This window comes from Chrysemys picta, chromosome 1 (assembly GCF_011386835.1).
Source record: "Chrysemys picta bellii isolate R12L10 chromosome 1, ASM1138683v2, whole genome shotgun sequence".
NCBI lineage: Eukaryota > Metazoa > Chordata > Testudines > Emydidae > Chrysemys > Chrysemys picta.
Window position 1 is genome coordinate 321397965 of NC_088791.1, and position 22450 is coordinate 321420414.

The window sequence follows — 22450 nt, forward strand, 5'->3', positions numbered from 1 at the left end:
GTAACTGTTTTTTCTTCTTCGAGTGACTGCTCATGTGTATTCCACAATAGGTGATTCCAATATATCTGTTGGAGGTGGGTAGGAGTTCCCAGGACGGAGGACAGCCCTGCCGAACCCGGCGTCATCCCTGGTTTGGGAGACGATCGCAGAGTGTGAGGTGAATGTGTGAACCGACAACCACATGGCGGCCCTACAAATGTCCTGGATGGGGACATGGGCCCCGAAGGCAGCCGACGAGGCCTGTGCCTGGGTCGAGTGTGCCCTCACAATGGGTGGCGGGCGAACACCCGCTAGCTCATAACAGGAACGGATGCAAAAAGTGATCCAATTGGAAAGCCACTGAGTGGAAATCAGCTGGCCCCTCGCGCGCTCAGCCGAGGCAACAAACAGTTGCAAGGACTTTCTGAACAGCTTAGTCCGCTCGAGGTAGAAAGCCAGAACCTGCCGCACATCGAGCGTGTGGAGGTGGCATTCCTCACTGGATGCGTGAGGCTTAGGGCAGAGGACCGGTAGAAAAATGTCCTCTGGTAGGCGGAGACCACCCTTCGGGAGGAAAGCGGGGTGTGGGCGGAGCTGGACCTTGTCCTTATGAAAGACCGTGTACGGCAGTTCGGAGGTCAGGGCCCTGAGCTCCGAGACTTGCCTGGCCGACGTGATAGCAACCAGGAAGTCCACCTTCCACGAGAGGTGAGACCAGGAGCACGTAGCCAGTGGTTCAAACGGGGGCCCCGTGAGACAAGCCAACACCAGGTTTAGGGCCCACTGTGGAACTGGGGGGTCTAGAATACAGGAAAAGACGGTCTAGACCCTTAAGGGACCGGCCAGTCATAGCATGGGAAAACACCGTGTGTCCTTGCTCCGGCGGATGGAAGGCCGATATGGCTGCCAGGTGCACCTTGACGGATGAGGGTGCCAGGCCCTGGGCCCTCAGATGGAGGAGGCAATCAAGGATAAGATGGATCGGAGCGGTCACCGGGGAGACACCCTGGTCTGCCGCCCACCTAGAAAACCGGGACCACTTCGCCAAATAAGTGCGTCGAGTGGAGAGCCATCTACTTTCAAGGAGGATGCGCTGAACTTGCTCTGAGCACGTTCTTTCCTCTCCACCTAACCATTGAGCAGCCACGCCATAAGGTGAAGAGCCGCTGGGTTGGGATGGAGGAGGCGGCCCTAGTCCTGTGAGAGCAGGTCCAGGCGGAGCAGCAACGGCAGAGCTACCGCCAGGCCCATGAGGGTCCCGTACCAATACTGCCTGGGCCATGCCGGGGCAATCAGGAGGACTCGGGCCTTGTCTGACTTTATCTTCTCCAGAACCCTGCTGATTAGAGGGAACGGGGGGAAGGCATAGAGACTAGGACAGGAGAAAGGCATTGGAGATAGCGCCGCTCCCCAGACCCCCCTGGAGCAGAACCGGGGGCATCGCCGGTTCTGCCAAGTTGCGAATAGGTTCACCTGGGGAGTTCCCCACCTTCGGGAGAGCCGATGGGCCACTTCCAGGTGGAGGGACTACTCGTGTTGCGAGGAGAAGTCCCTGCTCAAGCGATCCGCCCTCTCGTTGCGGGCGCCCAGTAAGTGGAAGGCCTTCAGGTGGATGTCATGCGCTATACAGAAGTCCCACAGCCTAAGGGCTTCGAGGCAGAGAGCAGAGGAGCGGGCCCCGCCTTGCCTGTTGATATAGAACATCGAGGCCATGTTGTCCGTGAGGACTCTGACTACCTTGCCCTCCAGATGCGAGCGGAAGGCCAAACAGGCCTGCCGCACCGCTCTGAGCTCCTTGACATTTATGTGTATGGTCAGGTCCTGAGCCGACCACAGGCCTTAGGTCTGAAAGCTCCCCACATGGGCCCCCCAACCCAGGTCTGATGCATCGGACACCAGCTCCAGTGACGGGGCCCTGTCCCTGAACGGGACCCTTTGGAGCATGCTGTTTGGGGTGGACCACCATCGCAGGGAGGTAATCACAACGTCCATCCTGTCCGTGGCCTAGGAGAAATTCGAGACCAACCAGAGCTGGAGGGACCTCATCCTGAGTCTGGCGTGACAGACCACGTACGTGCATGCCGACCGACATATGACCCAAGAGCTGCAGGCAAACCTTGGCTGTTGTCACCGGGAACCTTGTGACCGAGTCGATGAGACCTTTCAGGGTCTTGAACCTGTCTGGCGGGAGGGAGGCCCTGGCCGACACTGCGTCCAGGAGCGCTCCGATAAACTCTATGCATTGGACCTGGACTAATGTGGACTTGGTGTTGTTTACCAATAGGCCCAAGGAGGTGCACGTGGACAGGAGGAGCACCACATGATCCCTCGCCTGCGACTGGGATGTGCCCTTGACAAGCCAATCGACCAGATAGGGAAATATCTCTACCCCCCGTCATTTGAGGTAGGTCGCTATTACCGACATGCATTTTGTAAACACTCTGGGGGCAGTGCACAGCCCAAACAGGAGGACCGTAAATTGGTAATGATTCTGTCCCGCCACAAAACGGAGGAAGCGCCTGTGCCCCTCGAATATGTGGATGTGGAAGTACGCGTCCTGTAGATCGAGGGCAGCGTACCAGTCCCCAGGATCCAGGGAGGGGATGATGGAGGCCAGGGAGACCATGCGGAACTTGAGCTTCACCATGTGCTGGTTCAGACCCCATAGGTCCAGTATGGGCCTGAGACCCCCCATTTGGCCTTCGGGATAAGGAAATAACGGGAGTAGTACTCCTTGCCCATGAATTCCTCAGGCACCGCCTCTATCGCTCCTAGTCCTAGGAGCCGCCCCACCTCCTGCTCAAACAGAGCTTCATGCTAGGGGTCCCCCAGGAGGGACGGTGGGTGGTTGTGCATGGAGGAGGTAAACTGGAGGGTGTAACCCCGGGAGATGGTGTTGAGGACCCATCGGTCCGAAGTGAGCCGAGACCATTCCGGAAGGAAAGCACACAACCGGTTGGAGAAGGGAAGCTTTATTGGGGTTGGATCCCTGATGAGAACTGGCGTGTTGCCCCCAAGCGCCCCATCAAAATCGCCTTTTCCCCGCCTGCTTGCCTTTGGAGGGTCCAGGCTAGGGGGCAGGCCGAGACTGCCTGTGAGGGCGTCTCTTATAGTCCTGATGCTTCTTATGGGCGGTCTCGTACTTCGGGAGGGCGGCTGGCGTTGGAGTCTGCTGGGGCTTGAACTTAGGTTTTGCCGGAGCCAGGACATAGAGACCAAGGGTCTGGAGGGTCATGCGGGAGTCCTTCATGCCATGCAGCCTTGTATCTGTTTCCTCTGTGAACAGAGCTTTCCCATCGAACGGGAGATCCTGCATGAAAGATTGTGCCTCACTGGAGAACCCAGAGAGCAGGAGCCATGACGCCCATCTCATGGACACTGCGAAGGCCATTGAACATGCGGCCGTGTCTGCAGCATCCGAGGCAGCCTGCAAGGAAGCCCGAGCTGCCGTTGCCCCTTCCTCCACCAGCGCCCTGAACTCCTTCTTATCGCACTCCTGGAGGGAGCCCTCAAATTTAGGCAGGGAGCCCCACAGATTAAATTTGTACCGCCCCAAGAGGGCCTGATGGTTTGCCACTCGTAACTGGAAGCTCGAAGACGAATACATTTTTCTTCCGAAAGAGTCCAGTTTCCGAGAGTCTTTGTTCTTTGGGGTTGGGGCTGGCTGACCCTGTCGTTCCCTGTGGTTGACCGACTCAATCACCAGGGAGTTGGGCGTTGGGTGGGTATATAGGTACTCATGCCCTTTAGTGGGTACAAAGTACTTGCGTTCTGTCTTTTTTGATAGAGGGGCCAACGAGACCAGTGTTTGCCACAGGGCATTTGAAATTTTAGCCACCACTTCATGGAGCAGCAAGACCACCCTACCCGGTGCCGATGGGGACAACATGTTGAACAGGGAGTCCGAGGGCTCCTCCATCTCCTCTGCCTGGAGGTGAAGACTTGCTGCCACCCTCTTTAAGAGCTCTTGGTGGGCCCTGAAGTCCTCCTGCAGGATGGAGGGAGGTGGGGCCACAATCGCCTCCTCCAGGTGGGGCAAAGAGGCCAGTGCGGTGCTTTGTGTGTCAGCTGGCACCGGAGGATCCGGACTCCGGGCGCGGTACTGAGGACGGGTGTCCCACCGACTCCTTTGTCAGTGGTCTGGAGAGGGAGGCCGACAGTGCTTCCGAACCTCCGGCCACCGAGCGAGCTCCCACCGGGTGCTGCGCTGGAGGCCACAGTGCCCACTGGTACCACTGGGCCGGCCACGATGCTCAGTGCCACTGCACCTGCTGTGGAATCGGCGGGGCCGGCTGCCCGGCTGCCCGCTGCTGTACCGCGAATGGCCTCGACGGGTGGACACGCAACAGCGAGGCGACAGCGATCAACGCCTGGGGCTGTGGTGCCTTGGCGGAGACTTGGAACAGGAGCCCAAGTGGGAATGGCGTCAACGACTGTGCCATGACCGACTGCGGTAGCCTCTCCGGAATGAAGACCGATGACGACGTCCACCGCGGTCCCATCAATGTCCGCTCTCTGTGGAGGACCGGTGCCATGAGTCCTGGCCGGACGGAACCCAGCCCAAGAGTCTGGTCAGCGTTAAGGCAGATCCACATGGACTCTGCCCCGAGCGAACGCTGGGCGGTGATCGGCATCGGGAACATTCCCTCGACCAAGACCAGTACCGAGCCGGGGGCGACTGCAGAGATCCCAGCAGAGGCTTGCCTCTAGAGCGTGGGGCCGGCATAGGCAGCGCTCCGGGCACCGGCATGGACAAGACGTGGTGGGCCTCCTGGAGGGCTTTAGGCATGGACAGCATCCGGACATCCGGAGAGGTCTGTTCCAAAGGGGCTGGGCTACTCCACTCTACATGAGTCGGAGGCCTAGGGCCCAGTGGGGATTGAGGATTGCCCAACATGGGCCTAGCCTCTGTCCCAGACTTCCCTCGGTGCTGCTGCGAAGAGGGAGTCTTCTTGGCCCTCTTGGCGTGCCCCGTGGACGGGAAGCGGTGCCGACTGGTCGATGGCACTGGAAGATCGCCGCGTACTGACACCGCGGTGCCCGGTACCGGCTCGGAGCAGCGTACCGGGGTCGGGGTCAGCGCCGACTCCATCAGAATGGCTTGGAGCCTATTGTCCCTTTCTTTTTTGGTCCAAGGCTTAAACGATTTGCAAATCTTGCACCTCTCGCTGATATGGGTTTCTCCCAAGCAGCGCAAACAGTCTGTGTGCGGGTCGCTTCTTAGAACAGAACACCGACAAGAACCGCACGACTTAAATCCCAGGGCTCGGGGCATGCCCCAGCCCAGGCTCACTGACTAACTAAACTAACGGTACTAAACGAACGAACAGTTCTGGGGATGAGCTACAGCAAAGCTGCAGCAGAGCAGTTCCGACACACCTTCACTGGCGGCAAGAAGGAACTGAAGGTGGGGGGGAGCGCGCAGCTCCCCTTATATTGCGCCAGGCGGGCGCCACTCCAAGGGTCGCGGGGGGCGCTCCCCCCTATGGGTATTCTAGGGGAAAAACTTCTGGCACCGGTGCACATGGCAAGCACACACACCTATTATGGAATATACATTAGCAATCACTCTAAGAATAACTGTTTTATAAACAGGAGACAACAGAACATTTATGTCCTCTCAGTTTTCACAGAACCTGGCTTTATGTTTCACCTTTAGAATTTTATTTTCCTCAATACATCCAACTTATCTTTTAAATTTGTATTAACTTCTCAAAGTTTAATTTAAAAAAGGTAAAGTAAGGAAGATCTACACACCATGGGTCAAATTAAGGCTGTCTTTGTGTAGGTATATGGGAGTGATGGGCCACAAAAAGCCTTCTCTTCATACGCAGCTGCATCTGAGGGCAAGTACCAGCCACAATTGCAGCCCTCATGCACAGAGCCATAAAGGGAGCAATAAATATTTCTCCAAACCCACTTAAAGCAGTAGGTTAGCACAAGGGCAGCAACTGAGGACATGCTCTGGCCTGAGAAATCTTCATTGTGATAGACAGAAAATAAAACAGCTTGAGTCCCAAATCCCAGACTGATTGTCAGAGCTGGCAATTAGAGTATCCTGAACATATTTTTTAATATAAATCATTGAGAGAAAATAAATATGAAACCCCATGGTGATTTTTTTTTTCAAATCTTGCAGATCAAACTGCAAGCCAAATAAGATCAGTTTTATCTATTCATTTTCCTTATCAATGCTCACCTGAACCTCTTTTAGTTCATCTTCAATTTTTCTTTTTCTTTCTTCAATTTTTACAACTTCTTCTGCTATCTTGTGTTTAATTTTTTCCATCTCTGTCTTTTGCTCACTGGCATCCTGTTAGAAGAGAGATTATTCATGAGGGAACCCACTTTATTTTCCAAACTTATGTGGTATTATCATACTTTTGATACTCACGTTTCTTTAAATCTTCATTTTAATTTTAAAATACATTTTAATTTGTATAGTATTGTTCATACTAAAGTACTAAAAAAGACTTGACACTGAATTACTGTTTATAGCCGTGATTCAGGAAGGCACTTAAGCATGTTTAACTTTAAACGTGTTTAAGTATCATTGACCTCAATGGGACTTAAGCATGAACTTAACTGCTTTCCTGAAAATAGGAACATTTTCTGGAATTGGAGCCTTTGTAAGCTATACAAATACTTCAACAGGCTGGTAAGGAAAAAAGAGAGAGATTATTATTGCTATGTTTATTTTAAAACATTTGAGAAGCGCTCAGATACTATGGTTGTGGAGGACATAAAAATAAATAGATATGACTAAATTAAGGAAGTGTATATTCTAACCTGGACATCATGTTCGATTTGGACCTGTCTCTAGCTCCTCACATCCAGGCTATGTCTAAATCTTGCCAATTCTTTCTGCATAACATCTCTAGGATAAGGCCTTTCCCGTCCATCCAAAGAACTAAAACTCTCATCCATGCTCTCATCATCTTGCATCTCAATTACTGCAACATCCTTTTCTCTAGCCTTGACAAATTCAATCTTGCCCTGCTCATGTTCATTCAGAATGTTGCTGCAAAGATGATTGTCATAATCTGCTGCTTTGACCACACCACTTCTGTCTTTGCATCCCTCCACTGGCTCTGACTTCTCTATCAAATCAAACATAAACTGCTTGTCTTCACTTTCAAAGTCCACCATGACACATCTCCACCCTACTAGTCATCTTCCATTCACAATTGAGATGTTGATTCCTGCCTCCAATCAGTCCATGATACCAGCCTCTTTCACCCACTTGTTCAATTTCAAACAAGCACCTTTGTGTTTTCTCCCATACTGCCCCCCGTGCTTGGGTGGAGCTTCCCATAAACATCTGCAAATCTACCTCATTATCTTCCTTCAAATCCCTCCTTAAAACTTTTATTTTCTATGATGTCTATTTAAAAAATTTACAATGGTTAGACAGCTTGTGCTGTGACCACTGCTTAACATGCTGACCAATACTGCCTCACTGTTTCCTTGAATTCCCTCAACTGTCTATTGATATCCATCTGTTGTCTTTCGTCTCATGCTTAGACTATAAACTCTTTGGGACACTGACTGTCTTTTTGTTCTGTGTTAGTGCAGCGCCTAGAACAATGGGGTCCTGATGCATGAGTAGGTCTCCTAGGCATTACAGTAATACTACTACTACTCAGTAATAACAACAACAACATAGCCTAGAGATATTGAGCACACACAACTGTCATTCAAGTTAATGGGAGCTGACAGTGCTTAGCACCTTTGAAAATCAGGCCAATAATGTATAATACATGCACCCCACCAGTAGCAACAATAAATGTGATAGCATGGGTTAATATGCAGGCCACATTTTGGGATGGAAGACTGAGCATGGAAAACAGGGCATAGGTCAAGAAGAGGAAAGGGGAACAAGTAGTGATCTGAAAGAGTTAGGGTAAATTGAACATAAAGAAACTGTTCAAAATTCTGGAAACTCCATGGAAGAATAATCTACCCTATGCTGTACAGAGAAAGAGGTGGAAAGCCAGAGAGTGTGGACACCCAACTAGAGAACAAGTAGTTAAGGATACGTCCACAAAGGAAGAGATCACTTTGATGAGACAGAGGTAAACAAGGAGGCATAAGAAATGAAAGGTCAGAGGTTCATGTGGATTATGAACACAGATGTTCATATCTCCAGTTATGATGATGATTGAAAAGACAAATTCATGAGCATTAAGTGAAGCAAAGTTGATATATGAAGTGACAGGATATGATTCCAAGAAGTGAGGCAGTTGTACTCTGAACTGAAGTGATAGCAGAAAACAGTGGCTGTGTATAAGCAGCAGAAATGAAGGATGAGATTTGTCCATTATAGCATTTAACCTGAAAGCATTTACAGATAGGTCACTAATACATTATAATGATATAGCATTAAGTCATCCAAGACTAGGTCAGGCATTTTATGCAATGCAAATGTGAATATATCACAAGTAATTAAAAAAAGAAGTTATAACCTCAGTTGCACATCAAAATCACTGTTCAGAGAGAACATCATTGGCATCTTGTGAGCATTCATTAGAGCCCTCTACCCCAACTAAACTGGTTCCATTTCAAGTTTTTTTTAAATATCAGAGGGACTTTATGCTTCTGTAGTGCTTCTTACAGGATGTTAACCCCAGAACTGTCAGTCCTGTTAGCACACCTTTGATACTACTGAGCATACCATGTTTCACTGCTTTTGTTCCAACTCCTATTTTAGCCTTACACAGTAATACCAAACATCATTTGGGGATGTATTAGCAGGAGTGTTGTAAGCAAGACACAAGAAGTAATTCTTTTGCTTACTCCATGCTGATTAGGCCTCAACTGGAGAATTGTGTCCAGTTCTAGGTGCCACATTTCAGGAAAGAGGTGGACAAACTGGAGAAAGTCCAGAGAAGAGCAACAAAAATGATTAAAGATCTAGAAAACATGATCTCTGAGGGAAGATTGAAAAAATTGGGTTTGATTAGTCTGGAGAAGAGAAGACTGAGGGGGGGGGGCATGATAACAGTTTTCAAGTACATAAAGGTTGTTACAAGGAGGGGTGAGAAAAATCTGAGGATAGGACCAGTAGCAATGGGCTTAAATTGCAGCAAGGGCAGTTTAGGCTGGACATTAGGAAAAACTTCCTGTAAGGGTAGTTAAGCACTGGAATAAACTGCTGTTGTGGATTCTCCATCATTGAACATTTTTAAGAACAGGTTAGACAAATACTTGTCAGGGATGGTGTGACGTTGCAATCTATATGATTTTATAAAAAATTGATAATGAGTGAATACAATGTAACTGGAATATGCTTCATGCAAAAGGTCTCTTGTAAGGTATCATTACAAAGCTTATAATCTACTGAGTGTGGTCATCCTATTTGTATAAAGGTATCACTCTTGTATCTGAAACAAGAAATATGAAATATAACTCTGAGGGCCTATTGTAATTATGCAAAGTGTGGGCCATTAATGGTGGTTTGGAATCTTAATGGCTCCCATCAACCAGGACAACTGACCGGATTGTTCTGTTTGCAGGCAAGCCTTCCTGTGAGTCAGGCTGGGAGGAATGAAGGCTTGGGGTCTTACAGTGACGTGTGATCATGTCACATGAACTGGAATCCATCTTTAACCTGATGCTTTTCCAGTGAAGGGGGTGGAAACCCAGAGGGACAAAGGATTCCCGCCTTATGCAAAATATATATAAAGGGGTGGAACAGAACAAAGAGGAGAGGAGGCATCATGAAGAATCCCCTAGCTACCACCTGAGATGAAACAAGAGCTGTACCAGGGGAAAGTATTGTGCCCAGATCTGAAAGGTGTCCAGTCTGAGAAAAAAAACTTACTGAAGCATCTCTAAGGGTGAGATTATCTGTATTCAGTTTGATTAGACATAGATTTGCGCATTTTATTTTATTTTGCTTGGTGACTTACTTTGTTCTAACTGTTACTACTTGGAACCACTTAAATTCTACTTTCTGTATTTAATAAAATCACTTTTTACTTATTGATTAACTCAGAATATGTATTAATACCTGGGGGAGCAAACAACTGTGCATATCTCTCTATCGGTGTTATAGAGGGCGAACAATTTATGAGTTTACCCTGTATAAGCTTTATACACGGTAAAAAGGATTTATCTGGGTTTATACCCATTGGGAGTTGGGCATCTGAGTGTTAAAGACAAGCACACTTCCGTTAGCTGCTTTCAGATAAACCTGCAGCTTTTGGGGCAAGTAATTCAGACCCTGGGTCTTTGTTGGAGCAGATGGGAGTGTCTCACTCAGCAAGACAGGGTGCTGGGGTCCCGAGCTGGTAGGGAAGGCAGGGGTAGAAGTAGTCTTGGCACATCGGGTGGCAGCTCCCAAAGGGGTTTCTGTAATCCAACCCGTCACAGATGGTCTAGATAATATTTACTCCTGCCTTGAGTGCAGGGGGGACTGGACTAGAAGCCCTCGCGAGGTCCCTGCCAGTCCTATGATTCTATGCCCTACAAACATACAAGGGGATTTATGGATAGGGTAACAGCCAAGGACTTTCAGATCTCTTCTGGCTTCCAACATCTTCCAGCTGCCCTGGGGAATACTGGGTAAAAATTATCTTTGCTACAGGAAGCCAACACACCTAGGTAATTCATCATCCTGGCTAACATTCAAGTACATCTACACCAAATAGATACAGAATACATAAAAGACTTGATAAAAATTCCCCCAAATCTTCGTGGTTTCACAGATTCTATAGGATAAACATAATGTATGTAGCTGTATGACACCACAAGCCAAATATTTTGATGCTGCAGCCACCTGGTCTGCTATACATAGGAAATCTGTTCTCTTAGACTTCATTTACAGTTGGAAGTGTTATTTGTGCTTGATCTGCTCTCATTGAAATCAATGACAAAACTCCCTCTGATGCCTCTCAGAGTAGGATCACCCCATTATGGCTTACCTTCTGTTTATGATCTTCAGAATCACATGTATATCAAATACAAATATCCACTTTCCACAGAAATTGGAAACCTTGCATTTAACTAGGGAAGTGTCACTAAAGAAAATGGCTTCTCAAAAAAAAAAAAAAGGGAGAGAGCCAAGGGCTAGTGGTTCAAAGAGTAGTCTAAAGAAATAAGGTTGTCTACTTAAAATCAGAAATATCAGGAAACCCCTACTTTCAACTAAATGCAAAAATGCCACAGAAGAAATTTACAGAACTTGGCACTTAAAATACTATAGATAAAACAGTAGATCTGATTGAAATTTTTTTGAAAATTTTAAATTTCATTCTCTGACCAACTCTATAAAGTAGAACAATTAGATACAGAAAGATCTGGAGGACTTTTCAGTCTGAACTGCAGTAGTAAGTACCAGTCAGCTGTTAAGTCCCCTATCCTGCTTGGTCGACCCACACAGTGATTAAATAATTAAATTCCCTTATAAAAAATGTTCTGTCTCAGTGTTAACCTCCTCAAGTTTCAAAGGTTCATGTAACCTCCTAAACCAACTGCTTTTAAATATTTTCAGGTTTTTCAGCCCTCAATATGCAACTTCAGGCATGGGAATCTGTGGAGACAATTTCACATAGGAAAAAAAAAAGGGGGGGAAGGGGTTTTATTTTTTAAGATTCTATTGTGACAATCAACATTACCTGCATAGACACTGTAATTTCTTGGAGTGCAGCATCAGCTTCATCTTGCTTAGTTTTGAGTAATATGCTTTGTTCTCCAGCTTTTCTGTTCAGTTCATCTACTAGGGCTTTGGCTTCATTCAGCTTAGACACTCCTGCCTACAAATATTTAAAAAAAAAAAAAAAAACACGTTTTTAGCAACAATTAGTAAACAAAGATATCTTCATCAGAGAATTTGGTACAGACAACCTTGGAAGGACTAAAAAGTGACCTATTTTGACGCATGAGCTTTAGGGTAAAACACAGGCAGGAAAATGGACTGAAATTGGGACAAAACTTTTGGAAGGAAAGCCGGGTGAGGCCGGAGCTGCACCTTATCCTTGAAGTAGACCGTGTATGAAGGGTCAGAGGTGAGGGCCTTGAGCTCCAAGACCCTCCTTGCCAAAGTAATGGCAACCAGAAAAGCAACCTTCCATGATAGATACAGGAGGGAGCAAGTTGCCAATGGTTCAAACGGAGGCCCCATCAGTTTGGAACGAACCAGTTTGAGGTCCCATGCAGGGATTGGTTGCCGAACCGGTGAGTAGAGGCACTCCAGGCCCTTGAGGAAGCAACCTACCATGGGGTTGGCAAAGATGGAGCGCCTGGCTGCTCCTAGGTGGAATGCAGACATAGCTGCCAGGTGCACATTAATGGAAGAAGCAGCCAGACCTTGCTGCTTGAGTTGCAACAGGTACTCCAGGATGACAGGAATGGGGTGCTGCAAAGGTGGAGTACAGCTGTAGGAGCACCAGATCACAAATCACTTCCACTTTGCCAGATAGGTAACCCTGGTACCGAGCAGAACTTCTCTGAGCAACTCCAAGCACATGAACTCCATGGGGTTTAGCCATGAAGCTTCAAGGCCGTGAGGTGGAGAGACTGACGTGGTCTTGGGTAATCAGGTCCTGAGCAGTAGTAGAGTGATTGGGGAGTCTACCAAGAGGTCCAAAAGTGTGGTGTTGACGTGGCCATGCTGGAGCGACCAGGATGATCGCCGCCTTGTCCCTGCGGACTTTGAGCAGTACCTTGTGTACAAGAGGAAACGGTGGGAACATATACATGAAATGATCCGACCATGGGAGGAGGAAGGCGTCCACGAGGGAGCCCTGGCTATGGTTCCAGAAGGAACCTCGGGCACATCCTGTTGCTCCGAGTGTCGAAGATATCGATATGGGGAGTTCCCCACTCTGGAAGATGGGGAGGTTGTGGAATGATCTGCTGAGGTAGTCCACCAGCTCGTTCTGTGATCCTGAGAGATACGTCGCCTCCAAATTCCCACAGCTGGAGGGCTTCCCAACACAGGGGAGAGGAATGGGCACCACCCTGCCTGTTTATGTAAAACATTGCAGTTGTGTTGTCCGTCATGACTCCCACACATTGACCCAAGTGGGCCTGAAAGGTCTGGCACGCTAATCAAATCGCTCTCAGCTCCTTGATGTTGATGTGGAGTGAGAGCTCGTCTTGAGACCAGAAGCCCTGTGTCTGAAGGTCCCCCAGATGTGCACCCCACCCCAGCGCCAACGCGTCTGTTACCAGGGATGGGGAGGGCAGAGGTCTGTGGAAGGGGATTCCCTTGCACACACCTTGTTGGTTAAGCCACCAGCCCAGGGACTGGAGGATGTGACCCAGAAGAGTGACCACAGAATCTAAACTGTCGCATCCTGGGTGGTACGCTGATGCGAGCCAAATCTGGAGAGGTCTGAGATGCATCCTGGCATGCTGTACCACGTATGTACAAGATGCCATGTGGCCCCGCAGGTCTAGAATGGGTCTGAGACCCCGTTTGGCTTTGGAGATTAGGAAATAAGAGTAGAATCACTTGCCCCTTAGCTCCTGAGGAACCTCCTCCACTGCCCCTGCAGCGAGGAGCGTTTGCACTTCCTGGATAAGGAGTTACTCATGAGAAGGGTCCCTGAAGAGGGATGGTGAAGGGGGGTGGGAGGGAGGAGAGAAGCAGAACTGGAGATAATAGCCCACTTCTATCATGCGAAGAACCCAGCGATCTGATGTTATTTGGGACCAAACATGGAAGAAGTGGGATAGATAGTTCAGAAAATAGGATTGAGGCACTCTTACTTCTGCGCTGCTGCTGTGGTGCGCTGCCTTCAGAGCTGGGCGCCCAGCCAACAGCCACCGTTTTCCGGCCACCAGCTGTCACTCTCCAGCCACCCAGCTCTGAAGGGAGCGCAGAAGTAAGGGTGACAATACCACGATCCCCCTAAAATAACCTTGTGATCCCCCTGCAACTCCCTTTTGGGTCAAGACCCCCAATTTGAGAAACTCTGGTCTCCCCTGTGAAATCTGTGTAGTATAGAGTAAGAGCACACAAAAGACCAGCTTTCACAGCCCGTGACGCGTTTTTCATGACTGTGAATTCGGTAGGGCACTACTCATGATCAGGAAAGCTGTGCAAAGTAAACAAGTTGCCTTTCCAGTATGAAACATGCATGAACTGTCAATTATCCAGTTGGTCAGAAATTGACAGATTTGAAAAACCAAAGCCACTGTTAACAGCTACAGGTCATGAGTTTGTGACTGGTATATAGTATATCCAGTTAAGGTCAACAGGAAAAAAAGTTCAATTCACAGCCACACACACTTAAAATCAAATAATCGCATTGTCAAACAATCTCCGACTCTACACCAAAATAAAAAGGAGTAATTATTGTGTCTGGTTATTTTAACTATAGCTCTCCCTGCTACAGTCACGGTACCCATACCCATATGCAGTATGCATCTGTCAGAATAGAGCTTCTGCTTCCAGACCCTCTCCCACCCATACATGCATTAGCCAAAACTTTTCTAGCTAGAATGCTAACCCTATATATTGAAGTGCTGGGAAGTATGTTTTGCCTTCCAAAGGGCACATCTACTTTGCAGCAATTGGGAAAAACAGGAGTGGAATGAGGGAACCCCCCTACTTCTGAAGTCATTTGGGAGAGGAAAGTGGGGGTCACTGTACCAGGACTACCAGTGTCCCTCACCTCAAACCAGAGAAGATGTTGTAGGAGAGCATGCACAAAGGGAGTGAAAGCTCGGGCTAACCAAGATAGCAGCAGCACATGCTGCCAATCACATATATGCAAGATACGATAACAAAGAGGTAGAGCTCCTGTCATAGTATCAACTGTGAAAATCGATTCACAAATATGGAAATATTTTGCCAACTCATAAGTAGAAAATGTTATTAATTACATACCTGCAAATGGCTTTGCCTTTTTAACAACTCTGCTCTTTTGCTGCTATTGATGGCACTATACACACGCAGGAAAGTCATATATCTGCTTGGAGTTGCTCCATATGCTTTACATGACTCATGGATCACCAAAAAAGATTTCAAAAAATCAGAATCACCTATATAGCAAAATACATTATTTATTAAACAACTTTATCATTCCTACTGCATCCAGAATAATTTAGGATGAGCAATGTGATACACTTTTTAAATCATGAATGGAGGACATAGTACCTAAAAAGGCAGAGTTCTGCAGGATTCCATGGGAGAAACGAAGTAGCATTCCACTCTAAAGATTTGCCCTTCAGAAGGCAACATTCTGTTCTTGTTTTAAAGCGTTAAAAGTTTTATACTGAATTGAAAAGGCATATGAGCATTGTCAGAATTAGTTCCACATCACTGAGGGCTTGATCCTAAGAGGTGCTGAGTACCTTCATTTCCCACTGATGTCAACAGAACTTGAGGGTGCTCAGAACCTTGCAGAACCTAGGCTTGAGTGCTTTTGGTGTCACTGGTGCTGCATACAATACATATTTTTTCTGGACATTACAGATTCTACAGCTTGCTAAATGGAATTTTTGTAAATGAACTCAAGAAGACATGAAACAAGCTATGCAACACTACACTAAGATACATATATGTGAAGGAATGTCTGGAAGCAGCATCAAGGTAAACATATAAAGGTATCTAGAATTATGAGTCGTTGCATGGATCTTAACCCTGTAATCAGAGTATCACTTCAAAGGTTTGAGTATTTTTATATTAAAAAGTGAGGCAACGTAAGAATTCTAGCAGGAAGCATTTAACATTTGGTTTTCTTCTTATCACTAGGATTTATGCATATAATCTTATTTAAATTTTGGTTTTATATAGTAATTTGAGAAAAAATCATTTTTCAAACCAGGATGAGTGCTGATTTTGTGATTTAGACTATTCTCGCTACAATTTTTTTTAATGGACAAATGTGCAGTTTTAGCACATAACCTGATCTAATCACTTAATAATTTCCTGTTCTGAAAACACATTGTATTATTTTTAACTATTACAGGCAGTTCTATATAATCTTTCTACTCCTTATATTATAACCGTTCCTCCTTTTCCTCTTCCTCTCAACTCTCTCTCTCTCAACTCTTTACCACCAGACTCTTTCCTCTTACTCCTCTATCTCATCCACTGTACACAACTTCAATTCTTATTTGTACAGCGGTGGCTTAAATTTACATCTTCACTCAATTCATTCCATTATGGCAAAGCTAACACCACTCATCTTTCTGATGTACAATCATGGCTGTTCTACTAGCTCAACAAGCTTTACAAGCTCAACATACAAACTATTAGTTCTTATATTTCCCAAATCCTGTCCACTTCCTGCCTTCTTCAGAGCTGTCTACAAAACCACCATCCTTCCCATCATCCAGGCTCCTCCCTTCTATTCTCACAAACCTGGTTGTCACTGCCATTCCTTTATCTACAACATATTTAAAATCTGATCCTTTCTCACTAAATGTCAATGTGACAGCTAAAGTGCATACTTCCTTCTCTCTGAACTTTCAATTTCCCATCTTAGCCCCATTCCAGTATATCTGGTAATGAAGCAGCTTAACCCACTTTCTGTTTTATGCTTCCACCATCTCACACGTCTTGAATTCCTCCACTATTTTCCCCTTTGTCCACCTAATCAAGTTTAAGATCTTCATCCTCACCTTCAAGGTTCTAAGAAACACCCACCCCACCCTACCTATGTCTCTGTTCATCTCATGTATCCCTCAACTCCTTGCACCACTTATGATGTGTCACCATTCTCTTTGTTTCTTTCTCCAGCACCACACCCACACTGTATATTTGATGCCAATCCTGAAATTCATTGTGCAGGGGTACTCTGCTCTGCCCTTGCGAAGCCGCACTGAAATGAATGAAGCTCTTCCACGGAACGGGAGTTTGCCTGTTCCTAGATCTAACTGCAGAATCCAGACCATTATTTGTGCTTTGTACAACGCTGAGCTAAGTAATTAACAAGACTAACTAACTAACTAAATAGACAAACGAATAATAATAAAATAATCATGTTAAAAACACAACTTTAATCAAATTCACCAAAATATTACCAGAATATTTTTTCTTAGGTTCTTTATGTGCTGTACCAGTCTTTTCTTGTTCATCCAAATCAGCAAATAACATTTCAGGTATCTAAAATAAAAAACATTTTTGTCAAAAAGTGCATACACTGAACTTTCAAGTAAAGATAAAAGCAAAGAAACTATTAATAAAATGGCAACATCAGTTATAAATGTAAAAAGGATTTGAAAACAACAGCTTTGTTCAAGAGCCCTTTACTGAATAATGATAAATAATAAATAGTAATAATAATTAATAATAAAGGAATCTCAGTTGTTAGTACTGATGATTCCCTGTTCTCTCCAAGCAGAACAATCTTTCACCAACTCTAAGGAAACAGCAGATAATATCACTGAGGAACTTTACATTTATATAAATACCAAGGAAGTATCAAGGTATACAGCCTTACTCTAAAATTCAACATGAATTCAGATGACCTAATAAAATGCCTTGTTTAAGGAGGCACCATGGGAATGAGCTTCCCTCATGCTGTGCAAACTTTCTTAACCTTGATCTACAGTAAGATTTTCAAGTCTTCTACACGGTCACAGATGGCTGGTGGGCATGATAGTTTATCTCATGAATTTCACAATGGTAGACAATAAACACTATATGTACAGTATGTTTGGAAATATGACTACAGGACCAAATCCTGGGTCCTTATTCAATACACACTCAAACAAATCCTACTGAGGTCACAAAAATATCCTAAAAAACATTTTTCAAACTTAGACAATTAACATTTCATCAAAAAATGCTGTTTCATTAAAGCCGAAACATTTTGCAGAGACATATGGATTTGACAATGTTTTTGTCTGGAACGTTTTTAAGGTCCAGGACCCTGATAATTTCTCATCCAGAAAGGAATGAAAAAGAGAGACCTGAATCAAAAACTTGAGGTTTCTTTAATCTGAAAACAGCTGTTTCACAGAACAGAATTGTCATCCTCTGGCAGCTCTACGTACAGTCCTATATATCTTTCTCAAAATGATGCCACTAACATTCTGAAATAGGGATAGCTTGATGCTGTAAGGTGCTCAGTTCCCTGGCCTCAATCCAGCAAAGCACTTAAGCATGTGCATAATCCCACTAAAATCAAAATTTAAATTCTGTGTTTCATCAAAGGAAGAGTGATCAGCCCATAGTGAGATACTAACATGTTACTGTTGGTGAATTATCAAATGATAATAATATTTAACTTTTCCAAAGCACTTTGTACTTTTAAAGCACTGTACAAATATTAATCTAAAAAAGCAAGGTATGTCAGAGGTTCCTTAAACACTTTAATTAAAACCAACTTTGCGTCTCTGAGTAATTTGGAATTGAGTCATTTAACATGAACAGATGGCATTTTCCGAATGCAGCACTTTTGAATTACTGATAATCTAAACAAAGAAATCTTATTCAAACATGATGCAAGGGAATTACATTGGACTGAAAAAATGTGATTGCTAGCTTTCCTTAGCTTTATAAAAAACTGAATATTTGGCTAAGAGAAGATTACATCAGCATGACAGTTTGGTCTGATAAAGAAGCAAAAAATAACTTCATAGAACAGGAGGGAAAGCCGTACAATGACATTAACAAAATAAATGAATTAATGCTCACTTTTAAATTTTGTTTTGTTTGTCTCCTATACCTACCTTTTTCATACTGCTTTCAGACCAGCTTTCCATCCACAACACCTGACATTTTTTATGCAGTGCTGGATTACTCTCACAATTTATTGTGAAATTTAAATTGGCAGAATCCATAATCAAGACAATGTGCAAGTTCTGCTGAATCCCTAAAGGAAATACAACATATTAAAAAATTAAGCCAATTGAATTCTAACTACCTAATGATAAATTTATTGCAGATCCAATACAGTATAATTTTTGACTGTCCTTCATACATTGTCTTACAGACCTATTTCCAGAAAGGGACACTAACAATCAAAATACATAAGGGATACAATTATCTTAAAATGTAACCAATTCTAAAACAAATCAGAAGTAATTTTAGTGCCCTGGAGTCTGCCTTCCAATTTCGGTGTTTTTTCAATCATATTTTCCAATTGTATTTCCTTGTTTCTATGTGAAAGACCCAAACAAACTAATAACTAAAGCCCCTATCTTGCAAACATTAACTTTATTACAACTACTCACTCATGTGTGGAAAGTTCTTCATGTGCATAAGTGTTTGTAAGATTGGAGTTAACTGACTGTAAAAGGGAAATACTGGAATGTGCTATCATATGCACAAAGTAAACGAGCTGAAAAATGAGACAAACATTTTCTTTCCTGTAATCTCTTTCAGTTATATGATTCTTAGATATTATTTGAAACCATGAGTGTGAATGCAATTTTAGACAGAATGTGATTTTTATGTTGTGTTCCTTTAATTAAACCGAAGTACTGATTGTTCCTGTTTTTTAAATAACTGCATGATTCAAAATGTACTTGAAAAGTACCACCCCTTTGCATATTTTTATTATTTTACTCACTTTGATAGCCTTTAATCAATTACAAATTATGTAGTCCAATTCACTTACTGTATGTAAAATAGTTGAAGACTGGTCCTGTAAATCCATCTTGGGAAGCTTGATCCTTCAGAGGAGACAGTAATGGTTCTAATTCTTCTATAGTGTACAGTCCAGGAACCTCACCTATGTCAGGAACAGTTTCAATCAGCTTTAAAATGTGTAAAATGAATTAATCAAAATAAAATTGATAAAATACCTCTAAACATTTTGTTTGGTGAATTTGGGTGATACAGAATCTATCTACATATCAACATACTTATATGACCTTCCTTTTCAAAACAACAAAACCAGTACTGTTCACAATCTCATTTTGGATGAAGCACCCAGTCTTGCTTGCATCACTGAGACATGATTCAGTGCCTCCTCCAATCCTATCCACAGATAGTCACTACAGTATATACCCTATACATCACAAGCCAAAACTGACTCCAGAATGCACCAGAAAATAGGAAGAGGAGGCAGAATACAAATCCTGTTCCCCTCCAACTCAGATACAGAAGACGCTCCACTTCAGAAACAAAAACATCTGAGTGCATACATATGATCTGTGAGCCAAAGGACAAGAGAAATTTAGGAATTCTAGTGGTATACAGGTCTCCAGATGGAAACCCTGTCACCTGGAGAAAATTAGAGCTATTGCCCTGCATGCTACAAGGATTAGACATTTCTTACCTGATGATTCTCTTTTTGTTAGCAGCTTCTCGCCTTCATCACAAATGGGTAATATCTCCACAAATGGATGGAATTAAGTGACAGTCTAAAAATGTTGCTGGAGGCCCCAGGAGTAAGCCCTGCCCTTCAACTCAGAACAAGAGTTCTTCTCAACATGATGAAACACTCTAGCATACAGATTATTAGCATTAACATTTTCTGGTCTGCAATACTACCAGGATGGGTTGAATAAGGAGAGAAGCTACTAACAGAAAGAAAATTATCAGGTGAAAAATTTCTCATTCTGTTGCACAGCTTCTCTCCTCGTTCATAATGAATGGGAAGTTGTGAGAAGTGAGTCTCAAAATTCAGGGAGGAAGAGAATGGGAGGAAAATGCAGAATTGTAATTATTATTACAGTTGATAATATGTAGAAATGGACGTTCCACCTATATAAAGCAAAAGTTTTGTAATTTAAGGAATTATTTGGGAACCAACCCAGTAGCATTTTTCCTACCAAAAGATGCATTTGCAGAGGAATTGGAATCTACTTTACAGATGTTCCTCAAATGAATAGGGCCCTAACAAATTAACAGTCCATTTTGGTCAATTTCACGGTCACAGGATTTCACCATGATTTCAATAATTTCCATCCCACCATCAACCTCAGCCTAGATCAATCCACACAAGCGGTCCATTTCCTGGACACTACTGTGCTAATAAGCGATGGTCACATAAATACCACCCTATACCGGAAACCTACTGACCGCTACACTTACCTACATGCCTCCAGCTTCCATCCAGGACACACCACACGATCCATTGTCTACAGCCAAGCTCTAAGATATAACCGCATTTGCTCCAATCCCTCGGATAGAGACAAGCACCTACAAGATCTCTAACAAGCATTCTTAAAACTACAATACCCACCTGCTGAAGTGAAAAAACAGATTGACAGAGCCAGACGAGTACCCAGAAGTCACCTCCTACAAGACAGGCCCAACAAAGAAAATAACAGAACACCACTAGCTGTCACCTTCAGCCCCCAACTAAAACCTCTCCAGCGCATCATCAGAGATCTACAACCTAGCCTGAAAGATGATCCTTTACTCTCACAGATCTTGGGAGACAGACCTGTCCTCGCTTACAGACAACCCCCCAACCTAAAGCAAATACTCACCAGCAACCACACATCACTGAACAAAACCACTAACCCAGGAACCTATCATTGTAACAAACCCCGATGCCAACTCTGTCCACATATCTATTCAAGTGACATCATCATAGGACCTAATCACATCAGCCATACCATCAGGGGCTCGTTCACCTGCACATCTACCAATGTGATATATGCCATCATGTGCCAGCAATGCCCCTCTGCCATGTACATTGGCCAAACTGGACAGTCTCTACGCAAAAGAATTAATGGACACAAATCTGACATCAGGAATCAAAATACTCAAAAACCAGTGGGAGAACACTTTAACCTGTCTGGTCATTCAGTGACAGACCTGCGGGTGGCTATATTACAACAGAAAAACTTCAAAAACAGACTCCAATGAGAGACTGCTGAGCTGGAATTGATATGCAAACTAGACACAATCAACTCCGGTTTGAATAAGGACTGGGAATGGCTGAGCCATTACAAACATTGAATCTATCTCCCCTTGTAAGTATGCTCACACTTCTTATCAAACTGTCTGTACTGGGCTATCTTGATTATCACTTCAAAAGTTTTTTTTCTCTTAATTAATTGGCCTCTCAGAGTTGGTAAGACAACTCCCACCTGTTTATGCTCTCTATATGTGTGTATATATATCTCCTCAATATATGTTCCATTCTATATGCATCCGAAGAAGTGGGCTGTACTCCACGAAAGCTTATGCTCTAATAAATTTGTTAGTCTTTAAGGTGCCACAAGTACTCCTGTTCTTCTTTTTGCGGATACAGACTAACACGGCTGCTACTCTGAAACCAGCCAACATCCGCCACACTCCAGCTGCCCAGCTCTGAAGGTCGCAAAGTAGAGGTGGCGATACCTCGACCCCCCCTAAAATAACCTAGCGACTCCCATGCAATACTCTTTTGGATCAGGACCCCCAATTTGAGAAATGCTGGGCTCCCCATGAAATCTGTATATTATAGGGTAAAAGCACACAAGAGACCAGAGCAGATTTCACAGGGGGAGACCAGATTTCACAGTCTGTGACATGTTTTTCATGGCCGTGAATTTGGTAGGACCCTACAAATGAGGCTCAGACCTTTTCTTTCTACAATGCCATTAAGTATGTTGTAGAGCAGAGGTT

At 44.6% G+C, this 22450-nt stretch overlaps 1 protein-coding gene across 3 annotated transcripts in view; it reads right to left on the bottom strand.

The window, feature by feature from the left end:
* DYNC2H1 (dynein cytoplasmic 2 heavy chain 1) overlaps nucleotides 1-22450 on the bottom strand; it is a 418528-nt gene that overhangs the window by 281611 nt on the left and 114467 nt on the right. For all 3 annotated transcript variants that reach the window (XM_024099590.3, XM_024099589.3, XM_024099588.3), the window contains 6 exons: nucleotides 19503-19616; nucleotides 18613-18755; nucleotides 16960-17041; nucleotides 14819-14973; nucleotides 11598-11735; nucleotides 6179-6292 (listed from right to left, as the gene is read on the bottom strand). In XM_024099590.3, the coding sequence (XP_023955358.2) occupies nucleotides 6179-6292; nucleotides 11598-11735; nucleotides 14819-14973; nucleotides 16960-17041; nucleotides 18613-18755; nucleotides 19503-19616 (746 nt within the window). The remainder of the gene's footprint in view (nucleotides 1-6178; nucleotides 6293-11597; nucleotides 11736-14818; nucleotides 14974-16959; nucleotides 17042-18612; nucleotides 18756-19502; nucleotides 19617-22450) is intronic.